The 12,846-nt window shown below is 33.3% G+C and overlaps 1 protein-coding gene across 1 annotated transcript; it reads left to right on the top strand.

The window, feature by feature from the left end:
* The first annotated feature begins 607 nt into the window (after positions 1–607).
* Positions 608–5,830, top strand: LOC114169834 (Rab3 GTPase-activating protein non-catalytic subunit). The gene is made up of 8 exons (XM_028055158.2): positions 608–1,015; positions 2,507–2,641; positions 2,836–3,027; positions 3,518–3,579; positions 3,691–3,860; positions 4,802–4,950; positions 5,033–5,176; positions 5,456–5,830. The coding sequence occupies exons 1-8, from the start codon at positions 665–667 to the stop codon at positions 5,636–5,638; spliced, it is 1,386 nt and encodes a 461-aa protein (XP_027910959.1). The 5' UTR covers positions 608–664; the 3' UTR covers positions 5,639–5,830.
* Positions 5,831–12,846: the final 7,016 nt, after the last annotated feature.

Genomic DNA, 12,846 nt, shown 5'->3' with positions numbered 1-12,846 from the left:
TTTTAAAGAATTAGGGTACTAAATTGAATAAAAAATTTGAATAGAGGACTAAATTAAAAATAACTATTACCATTACCACGTGTCATGACTGTAAACTGTCACGTGACACGAAGTAACCTGATACGTGACAAATTATAAATTTTTAGAAAAAAAATAAAAAATTGAAAAAAAATTATAAAAAATTAAAAAATTTCACTGTTAACAAATGTTCTGTACGGACATGGTGCTGGACACGGTAACTTAACGAAAAAGACTAAATTGAATCTTTTGAAATAATTGAAATACTACATTGTACCAAGAATTAGAAAATTAGAGAATAAATAAGTAATTATATATATATATATATATATATATATATATATATATATATATATATTTTGTTTAAGAGGCTAAGCCCATGTAACTCGTCCCGTGAATTTTAACTTATAAAAGGTAAAACGGCAGCGTGAATTTGCCCAAAATCGATAAAACCCGGTTGAATGAAAAAAATATAAAATTTAAGCCATAAATAGTAACTCATCTTTTAAGGTAACGCGGTGCAAAGAGGTAAAAACCCGACCCGAATATTTATTTCATCTTTACGTAATGTATGATTTAGTGTATTATTCGTTTAGTGACACTTGGGCTTTCGTTTTTCCGTTGGGCGAGTAGAATCTCAGAAGCCATGGCGAAGCGATCGTACAAGACGGAGTTGGGGTGCATAGCGTGCGATGAACTGCGCGAGCTCGGAGCGGGAAAACCTAACTGGCTGGTCGAAACCCCTCACCTCCTCTGCGCCATCGACACCCACTCCCTCCTCCTCGCCAACCGCTCCACCATCCTCCTCCTCTCATGGTCCGACAACTCCGCCGCCTCCCCGCCCCTTAAGATCCGACCCGAACTCTCTCCCATCGACGCAGAGTCAATCACGGCCCTCGAGTGGCTCGTCTTCGGAGACAACCGTGTCATCGTCGCCGGCACCTCCTCCGGGTATCTTCTGCTCTATTCTCTGCGGGGAGATTTGATTCATCGCCAGGTAATGTTTTTGCTGCCCCTTTCTTCGTCTTTTTTTCTGTGTGATGATTTTTGGGGTGAGTTGTTTCAGTTTGAGAACTCGAAGACGTGTGTGTTGTTCAGTTGGATCGATGTGATTGTTTGGATACAGCGAGGGGTGATGAATTGCAGTCGTAATCGTTGAAATTTATGTCTTTTTTTTTTATCAGCAAATTATGTCGTAGTTTGTTATGTTTATGTTTGTAATTTGCACAAATATCAATAATTGATTTTCTCATCAATGGATATTGATTGAGATCCAGATTGATTAGTAATATGTTATGACTAAATTAAAATATACGAGTTGAGGTAATTCCCACCTCACAGCCTGTTTCTTTCCTATGCTCAAATTAAAGCGTTAAAGTTATGTCCTAAGCACAAGTTCTAAAGATAAAATCAGAGTCTAACCTAGTTATTGGTATTAGGACTAGCGGGTCATTTTATCGGAACATCCACAAATATCGAGTCTTGAAAATTTCACGTTTGAGATGTGCAGTAGTAGTAATAGTGTATTGAAGATTCACATTGACTACTCATGTGGTCAAATTGAAGTATATATTAAGGGATATTCCTCACCTTACAAGTTGGATTTTATAAATTAGTTTTGTGGAATTAATGTAGGTCTTAAGCCAGAGTTATATATCCTTTATCCTTAGAAGTTTACATGGTTCAGAGACTCCCGCTAAAGTGAGGAGGCGCACTTTAGGGGAGTGCAACCACAATGGTTGATTACAAAATCAATGGTTGTGAATTGTGACAAAATCAAGTTTATATTTGATAAGTCTACAGTTAATTACAATATCAATGGTTTCTACATTCTAATTAATGTAATTTTGTTCTCTAAATTATATTTCCTAACCTTAACGGAGTCAAATCCTTAGTTTAGAGGACCAAAATCTTGGATTTGGCTTCTCTAAATTGAGGAGATGCATTTTACGAGATCAAGTGTAACGGAGACCATTTATTAGAAAATTAGTGCTTTAAGTGTGATAAAATCAAACACGTGTATGCATTACAAACTCTAAAGTTATTTACAATTTTGACTTTTAATTTTCCTATGACTAACGTGCTCAGGTTATTCTGCCTTACAAGGATCCACGATCAGTCTGCCTTCATCCATCCTCCTCTGTATAGAAGTAAAAAGTATTTTAATAATGTTATTTTGCTTGAAATTGTCGACTATTTGTGAAAGTACTATGGGTGACTTTAACCAATTATGACAGGATTTGGTGAGTCACAAGTGAGTAAAGAGAGAAATAGTTGTTCTAAGTTTGAGAAAAAAATTATTCTTTTGTTTTTTTACTTTCCAGCATTTTCCATAATATTTACCGCTTCAAACCTAAGAGTTTCATAAATCAACAACGTATGGGCAAAAGAACAAAACTACGTTTAAAATATAAATATTTGTGGTACAAATTTAAGATTGGCAAATATGTGAGGTGCATTGGTTTCATATCAACTTTCTTCATTGTAGATGATTTATCCTGGACGAGTTTTAAAATTAAGAGTTCGTGGAACAAAGAAAGATTTGATTCAAGATACCTCTTCAGAAGAGTTTTGTCTCATTATGCCAGGTGTAATTGCCCGTTTTGATGGTTCTGATGTTCAGGTAAACACTAGCTTCTTTATCTTGCCTATTAGAACTTCAATGAATAAAGTCTGTTGGAAAAGGATTTTTTTTTTTCCTTTCTGGGTATTGGAATAGTCTATTTTATTAGGATGTCAATTTACAGACTGAATTTTGGACTGTGGTAGGTTGCTGATTATAGGTCTAATTGTAGGCTTTGCAATGTTGAAATGCAGAATATGCTGCAGAAATGGTTTGAAGAAGCACAATCTCGATTTTGGGATCAAAAACCAAAGAGCCAAGATTCAGAGGATTTTGGAAATACTGATGTCAAAATTCCTTATCAGTTGTGGAATGTTGGTAAGAATGGCACCTGTTCTGATGCAGCAATTACTGGAATAATGCCACCTCCACTAATGGAACAACAGGTAAATTCTCTCAACTGATTCCTTCTTGTGGTGGCCGGTTGGAAAACCTCCACCAGTTTCCGCCATGGCGCCGCCATAACTGAGTTTTGGTAACACTGTTGTCTACCATGGTAATCATTTGAATTTCTTTTCATGAAATCCAGACTATAGAAGTACAAGTGAGTGGGCAAAACTATCATCAAATCATTTAGTTCTCATAGCATCATATAAGATTAGTTAAACCACATTTTTATTGTCTTCCTTTTGTGGTATACATGTTCAGGCGTTATTAGGTTTTCAAAAAAATCTTTTTCCTTTTGGCAATATCTCTCACTCATAGTATCACTTTTGGCAATATTGTACTTTTAAAAGCGTGACTTTAGTTTCTTAGTTTTTCAGTTTTGTGATTACATGAGTTATACTGATTGTGGTTTTGTTTACACAGTAGATAATGGGAACATTCTGAAATTATTTCTGGTATTTGAATTCAGCTGCTTTTATTGTTGGGCAGTCAAGTCAACGTTATTATTGTGCAGTGGCTGTTGGAGAGGATGCTGTGATTTCAGCATACAGGTACTTGGTTGCTTCTATATCAATATGTACTCTGATTGGATATAATCTTTTTTTGTCGTCATTGTAATAAGTATTATATTGACCTTGTTATTTGTTTTATCCTTTGGGAAGACTCTCTGAGAGCAAAGGCAGGTCTTTAGTGGGAGCTATTCTTTCGAAAGTTGTACCAGCAACATTCTCCACATTAGGTTCTTTTTCGAAGTTGATATGGCGGAGTGAACCATCCCCTTCGAAGAAGTCTCCAAAGAAATCAGATCAGAAGCCTCAACCTTTTGCACGAGGTAGGAGTAACACCCAATTTAGCACTTGTCTTCTGTGATTATAACACAGGCTCCTGCAGATTATTATGTGTATAATAGAGATGATGGTCAATCCTAGTAAAAGGAAAATAAAATTATGTATTATCATGCTGAATAGGGTTGTTTTAGGCAGTACAAAAGTGGTGCTATGATAGTTTAACTATAACTTGAAGAAAAGGACTTCCACTAGGAAATTTAGACTTGAATGTGACACTACTTCTGAGTTTGAGACCAAAGAAAAAGGATGTACCCTCAGTAGTGGTTTCCTCTGCTGAAAACCTCATGAGTGGATAGGTTACATTTTATTATCTTAACATGGCAAGGAATGCTTCTTATATGGGTTCAAATTTCATCGCCTTCATATTATCAGCCTATTATATTTCATTTTTATGTTATGTTCAATTATTGTCTTTTTTTGGAAGCCAGTTGTAGGCCGGGAAGTGTGTGTTCTGCAATTAGAAACTTAAATGTATGTCGAAGGAAAATTGTGCAGAATAACCATTTTACATCATCTTTCTGTTTTTTTGACATCTTATCACTGCTGCTATGGTAGAGTTGATGTTCTGTGATACTAAGAAGCTCGTTATAAATGTCTTATAAATTCATAAATGATTAGAAACTAGATGCTTGTTACAAGAAAGTGTTGCAGAATAACCATTTCAGCGCACCTCTCTTTTTCATTTCGGCACATTATCAACATTGGTGGAATTGATGTACTGCAACACTGAGAAGTTCGTAAAAAGTGTCAAAATATTAATGAGTACTTGGCTAAATCCCATTGCAGTTTCTGTTAGAAACAGATACAGCTGAGCCAACTGAACTCTATCAAAGAGAACATGTAGAGCTATTATTCTCCACTATTGGGGCACCATTTCTAAATTCAAATCCTATCATCTGACTTTTGCCTTCATGGTTCAATGCAGCTTCATCTCTGACAAGTTTAATTGATCACCCTAGGAAAGGTGAGAAGCTTACATTATCACCCAGTGGTACATTGGCTGCTATAACAGATTCACTTGGTCGCATATTGCTGCTTGATACTCAAGCACTTGTGGTGGTGCGCTTATGGAAGGTTTGCATTTGAACTTTTTTACCCCAACCACCTCTCTCTTCTCAAAAAGAATTATCTAAATGAAACCTAGTATTTTTTGCAGGGATATAGGGATGCTAGCTGTCTATTCATGGAGATGTTGGTGAGCAAAGATATTGCATCATCTAGCTCTTCTTACTCTGAACCATCAAAGAGTGATTATTGCTTGTGTTTAGCTATTCATGCACCAAGAAAAGGAATAATTGAGGTTAGTCTTTTTCCTCGCATTACAAGTGAACTACAGATTTTCATCTCTTTAATTAAACTATTGGAAGGGTAACTGTTTGCTTCAATTGTGCCATTAAAAATCCTATTGCTATAATAACATAACAATTTCTTCTCTTGTTTACCTTCAGTATAACACTGACCCTCGTCATTCCATTGTTGTGCATAAATAACTGAACAAGTTTCTCTACTGAGACATTGCTTATAGTGTTATTACTTGATAAAATTTTAATGCGTTTTTTTGATTGATAATATCATGCAGATCTGGCAAATGAGAACTGGGCCCCGTCTTAGAACGATTTCATGCGCAAAAGGTTGCAAAATGTTACAACCTAGCTATAGGTTTGGAGCATCAATGTCCACGCCTTATGTCCCTCTGGAAGTTTTCTTGTTAAATGGGGACTCAGGTCAGATATCAATCTTAAATCGAACCTTGGATTCTTAATAGGCTTTTTTTTTTTTCAGTCAAATCGAAAATTACTACTGTACAAAAAAGAACAAAGAAAGACAGCCTGGTGTTATAAAGCCTCTGTTATTTGTGTTATCTTACGAATGGTTGATCCTCTTTCGGATCTAATAGTAAGCAACTGTACCTTGCATTTAACTTCAGCAATAGTAATTATTTTGTCTTCCGTTATGCCCTTCTTTTTATATATATCTTTTAGCTTCTTTCTTTACGCAGTCTTTTTGTAGTTACTTTTCTTGTATCTTTTATCTTCTTTTTCCCTTGTTTCAGACCATACTTCTGACTACTATTGTAAAAAGGTTGGAATATCCAAAATGTTTCCCATTTTAAATGTTCTTTTTTTCCGATAAAAAGAAAACGATTAAAAGTCTAACTAGACAATTGGTCATGAAAGGACAAACGAAGAATGTTTATGTTTAGAATGGATGATTGGTTGATTACAATTTATGTGATCAGAATACCGAAAGAATCTTCGTACACATTTTCAAAATGCATTTCTTGAACGAGACATAGGTATGGGATGCAGTATTGGAGTTTATACATGTATGTAGGATATCTAGTGGGTTGGATTATGATTATACACGGTAAAAACTGTGTAGATATAAATTGGTGTGTACAGAGATCTGACAAAAATTTTCTTGATTTATATTCTAAGGTAAAAAGAATATTTTGAATTGATTTGTGTGTTTGTTTGGAAGGATTTCACACAAGGGTCTAACTTTCTGCACTTCATATATGATGGAATGAATGGGAGGAGCTGGTCCATGAAATCTGAGGCTGGAGGAAAAAATATATTTTTATAATACATTTTAGAATGTATATTTCGAAATATATTTTCATATCTGAAAATACTTTCTGGATTTTACAATCTAGAATATATTAAAAAATGGAGGTGCAAAAGTAACTTTTAACTTTTTATTATAATTTTAAGGATTAAATATTTAATATACAAATACTATTTCTTGTATAACTCAATTTCAATATCACAAACCAAAATTCATATTGCAAATCAATGAAACCATCATCACATTCAATTCAAGTTAAACATTTTCAGTTACTATTTGCAAAAATTTTAGTATTAATAATACTTTATCATTCATAATCAAATTTGAAATAATTTTTCTTAGGGTTAAATATGTTTTTGATCCCTCAAGTTTAAGCAAAATTTGGGTTTAGTCCCTCATCAAAACTTTTGACCAATTTAGTCTTTCATCTTCCAAAATGCGTGAATTTAGTCCTTTTAACCAAATTTTGTTAAGTTTATCTGACATTTCAAGCGCATTTCATGATAATATTTAAATTATTTATACTGTTTGACACATTTTTGCTTCAATGTTAACTTAAATACTATCATGAAATGCGCTCGAAACGTCAGATAAACTTAACAAAATTTGGTTAAAAGGACTAAATTCACGTATTTTGAAAGATAAAAAACTAAATTGGTCAAAAGTTTTGATGAGGGACTAATTCCAAATTTCGTTGAAATTTGAGGGACCAAAAATATATTTAACCCTTTTTCTTACATGATAGTTGTTTGTTTTAAATAATAAGCAAAATGAGTCAAAAATACTGAATGTCTAAGAATCTAAAGAAATTCTACCAAAACAACACGAACACTTATAAGAAGATGAACTTCCTAAGAGAATAACATTTTTCAACTGATAATGTTGGTGAAACTGTAATACATTCATAGATAAAGCTAAAAGAGCGAGGATAAGGAGAAATTAGAGTAAAAGAGAACTTACTCATAATTGAATTTTGATACATCGTAAGTGTTCTATACTCAATAAACTTGGTGGGATCTCCTCAAGGAAAAGATGAGAAACAACTTCATAATTGAATAGAAAAGGGACAGAGAAAATTTAAAAGGAGAGAGATGTGAAAAAAAACAATGAAAGAAGTAGGAAAAATAATAAAAGAAGTAAGTAGAAAGAAAAAAGAGTAAAGCAAAGGATAATAGCCTACAACCTTTACATTATTCCCAATAACAAAAATTATGTCTTCAAAATTCTCCTACCAGGAAAAAAGATAAGGGTGGGCTTCACATATATTTTCTCCCATTCCCAAGTTGAATCATGATATATCATCCCATTACACCTTAAATATGTTGATGTTTCTACCACACAACTATTTCACATGTGAACTAACAAATACTAAATAGTTTGAGCTCAAAAGATAAGTTTTCTTCGACTTCAATTATATCATAGTTTTGAATATATTTAGGATCAAGTACATACTTTCTTAACTAGGATACACGAAAGATTGCCTAATGAATTTAAGAGTGAGCTTTCTTAACTTGAGAATTCATCCGGGTGTAACTCAAAAAGAATATATCTTATCTTCGTTTACAACAACTCAACTAAGCTTCCGTTTAGTTTTGATTGTGTGCTTAAACAACTAAGTGTAAAATGTAACACCTTGTATAGGATGTCACTAATTTCTTAGCAAATTACTTAATTTACCTTAGATACCACAATTTTAAACACAACAAGAAATTTAAAAACTTATTTATTTCTTAAATTTATAATCCAAAAGTTCCCATAAATAAAATCCACTATTTATAAAGACATCAAAATACTTGTTACTATATTCTATAATATTTTCCAATAAGACCCTCACTACTAACTTTCAACATGTCTTCTCACAATTGTGCATCTTCACCAACACCTGTATTAACATATACTTTTGTATAAAAATATGATCATTGCAATCACACACAACAACGCAAGGCTGAGCTAGCTGCATAAAAAGTTCAAATCACCATAAAAATGGAAAGTCTACATTAGTGAAATCAAAAAAAATCTTCATCATTTCTTGAACCAATGCATCTCATCAGTGCTTAAATAAGAAAACGAAAATGAAATGGAGAAAGGGAGAAAGGGGAAAAACTCGACTTGCCTTTTAATGTTAGAAGGATCACTAGCTCCAACAATTGTAGGTTTCGATCCTCGTCAACACAGACAATAGTGGTCTCACTAAAGACGGTTGTAAGCTCGAATGGTTGTGGCAAGACGACTTTGAAGCGTAGTGATGAGGTCGGATCCAATTGTCCAAACATGACTGTGAGTTCAATGGGCTCAATAATCTCGAAGGTTGTGACTGTGTACAATGAAGGCGCGATTGAGACTACGACGTGACTTTGGGAGACAATGATGCTATTGTGGAAGACGATGCTACTCAAGAATGAAAGACGAGAAAGAAAGTCTCACATGATAGGTGTAAATCTAACAATCATGGTAAAGTCTTACTATGACATGTCTTCCTAAAACTAACATAATAAATTTTCAACATAACTACATTTGTGTCACATGTCTCACCATAACATATCAACTCTATATGTCATAATAAGTTTTCTCCATTCACTTATTATAACTGGTCGGTTTCCTTTTATCTATCATAATAACTGTTATTTTTATTACAAAAATCACCAATCAATTTATTATGAAAATTGTCATAATAAATTGCCATTATTCCTCTCTTTCAACTGGTGATAGCACATTATACTTGTTATATATCTTATATTTAAAAGTTTTAAAAGTTAAATTTTCACAATTTTTTTTTTAAATGACAATGTCTTCATAACTGTCTAACTGACGCAATCTAGGCTAATTATTGTTTCATTAATTATTCAAATTTCTCTTGAACCAAGTTTTCTCTATTGATTGAATTTTCATTTGGTATACTTTGAGATAAACTCCTTTATGTCTCAAGTTTTACTATATTTTTTAGAAAAAGTGTATGATATCTTTCAAGTTTTTTTTTTTTAATTTTTCATATTTCGTATGTTATGTTCTACTCAAGTTTTGAATAAATTTCTGTCACCTTATCATGGTAAGGAGTTTCCAGGACGTTAGTTTCAAAACGGCACTAGTAGAAGTTTTGAGACACTGAATTTGGAATAATTATGAGAATTCAAAATTTGAAACAATATATATTATTGTGGGTAAATGCCAAGGGAAACAATGTTTTTTATCTTCATATATACTTAATGTCAGCGCTACGTTGTGATAAGTTTAACTTGTCTCTATAAAGAAAAAATAAATAAAATAAAATAAAACAAATGTCAATTTACTTTTATAAATAAAAGATGCATTTGTATATTACATTATTGTAAGAATATTATTGTGAAATAAAAAAAATATAAAAAGTATATTAAATACATAATTGTTTATGTTAACGTTTTTCCGTTCATAATTCTTCATAGTCTGAGGAGCTTTTCTCCATTAAATTTTCTTACTAGTGAACAAGACGTGGAAGAAGTGAGCTTCGAGATATACAAACTTTTCTTGGAATTTTCTGGACTCTGCCGCTCGATGAAACCATTGCTTCTGTTCGGTCTCTTATTGTTATGACAACAAATTCGAATTTTGTTGTACCAACGTTTGACGTGTATGCTTATTTCAACCGCCTTTAATTTTTTTGAAAGAATTTTTAAAATAAAAATTTAATTAATCATTTGTTTTTTATATTTAAATTTTAATTAGTTTTAATTTTCTGGAAAAGATTTAATGCGTTTTAATAAAAAATTTTGTTGTAATCCTTTCGTTATATTACATTAACATTAGTTAAAAATTTCATATGTCAAAATCAGAATTTGTTAAGATCGAGATAGACCTAAGCCAGCCTAAACTCATAACAAAGGTTGCTAATGGAGCGGCCAACCTAGAACGATGCACGGACAAAGACGTCATAGGCCAATTTAGGACAGTACACGGACAAAGACGCCATAAGCCAACTAAAGAAGTAACCAGATCGGACCATTCCAAAAGACTTAGCGAAATCAAAACCCCCTAAGATCTAATGAGCCCACAATAATCGAACTAAGGGCTTGGGCCAGGGTCCAGGCCCACTACAACCCAAACTAGGGCCCAGCCCATGACGTGGCCAAACATAATTAATACTCTATAAATACGCGTGGACCCCAATAATTAAAGGTACGCATTCATTATTTCATTAATCACCTGATTTGACTTTTTGAGATCTTTAGCTGACTTGAGCTTCGGAGTCCCTTCTGCTCGTAACCCCTCGTGGGTCCAAGCAGACATGTACCAACCGGGAAGAGGCCAACTGAGGAGATAGCGGACTGCATAGGTAAGGTGACGCTCGTGCCTAACTTATCTTGTTTGTTCTTTGTAGGAACAATTGATGCCCACCGTGGGGCACGAGACAACACCTTAGTACCCGTTTTTCTCTGAAGATGGTTTCAACCCGTAGTAGAGCTGGAGTTAACAAGCAGGCAGATGTTGGTCCCTCAGAACCTGCTAACATCACCCCTGACCTAGCCGCCATCCTAGACGGCCAGGCCAAAATGCAACAAGAGCTGGCAGATCTGAAGAAAAGCAACGCTGATGAGATGGAGGCGTTACGACAAGAGAATTCTCGCCTTAGGCAAAAGATCGAAGTTGATCCCACCCTGAAAGGAAAAGCCAAGGAGGCATCTGAGGCTGCGAGGTCCCTGGCCTTCCAGCCCACAGAAGAAGAAAGCGAATACAACCCCACCCCTCACACCTTCACCACCACCCAACAAACACCCATTCCCTCCACCCATCCCACTCACTTCCCCTCCACCCAACCGGGGCACACCGCAGCCCCTACCCCTGCTGCTACCCTCCCCACCACCCAGGTCCCCTACAACATACCCACCACCCTACACACTACCCATGTCCCACCTTAATTTATCCAAACAAGAAATTGAAATGTAAGGTATTTTATTTCTTTATCCAAACAAGTTATTTAGAGAATGAAGGACATTTAATTGCAAGCAATTAAAATACAATGCATTTCAATTTCTCATCATTGTTGAAATGTTTCATCCAAATACAAGGTAAAAATGGTTGGTAATTAATTGATTTAACGATTATTAAGTGTAAAAAATAGAATATTAGCCGTAAAAATATTTAAAATATTATTAAAATTTCTTAGTGATTTTATCCAAAGTATCTTATAATAGGAAGAATGGAGTAATAATTTTTCTTTAGGATTAAATATGAATTTAGTTTTTTTACATGAAATTGGAATTTGTTCATGTCTCAATTTGATACATTCTAGTTCTCAAATTTAAAAAATGAATGGATATAATTCTTTTGAACTAATGACTGTTAACTTTTTTAAGTTTATTAAACAGTGTTTTGACTAATATTTGGACTAAAACTTGTTAAAACAATATACACAACTTAAATGTCATAGGAAAACATTAAACATATCAAAATAATCTAAGTCAATTACGTTTCAAATGCTATATCAATTTATTTTTAAAATTTGAAGACCAAATTATATATAAAAATCCAGAACAAGAATGAATACGAATCTCATATCAAGATTGAATACTAAAAGCACATCTAACCTTTTTTTTTACACAAGACATCTTACTTTTTATTATTTTCTAGCATCAACACCACTTCTCTTATAACTGTTACTCGGTGGCGATCCTTTTAAGAGACTGGGGAGCCACGACTCCCCTAATGTTTTTTTTTTTAATTTATATGTTTTAAAAATATATTTATATATTATTTATATAAATTTAGTTTAATTTTTTTTTTCAAAAATTGAAAACTATGTATTTTTCCTCTTTTATTTGCTTTTTTTCTTCTCTATACCTCTCTTTCTCACATCTTTTTTTTGTCTCAATTTTCATCCTCAATCTCTTATCATTTTCAAAATCAAATTGTAACAAGATGCAATTAAGGAGCTAAGGAACATTTTGGACCGAACAATTTCTTCTTTTGAGTAGGTTAATTTTTATCCTTTTTTTTGTTCGAAGCAATATGTTTTCATCTTGTATGTGACTTTTATACATTATAGGAAGATATCTATTTGTTATAGATAATAAAAACATGATCTAATCATTGATCGAACTCTTCTTTGTGTAGATAGAGTTATTTTAGGCTTTGAAGTTGTGTAAGGGAAGAACTTGTGTAAGGGAAGAGAAGAATTATGAATCTATTCAATGTAAGAGAAGTTAATCATTTAGAAGTTAATTTTCTTAAAATATTGAGTTTTGGTTTTGAGATTTAGGTTGGGGTATTCATAATTTTTTTCTTTTCTTAGATAGGTGGGAGGTGACAAATTCATATTAGAAAAATTATGATAAAGAATAAAAAAATGATTTTTCTTTTCAAGAGGAAGATTTGTGATGAAAAAAAATGTATCTATGAACTAAACTTGAGAAACTTCATGAGAATCCAAGA

Source organism: Vigna unguiculata, chromosome 11 (assembly GCF_037176805.1).
Source record: "Vigna unguiculata cultivar grain cowpea cultivar isolate G323 ecotype 2 chromosome 11, ASM3717680v1, whole genome shotgun sequence".
Classification (NCBI taxonomy): Eukaryota; Viridiplantae; Streptophyta; class Magnoliopsida; order Fabales; family Fabaceae; genus Vigna; species Vigna unguiculata.
Note: the sequence above shows the minus strand (reverse complement) of the source record. Positions and strands in the feature narration are given on the sequence as shown.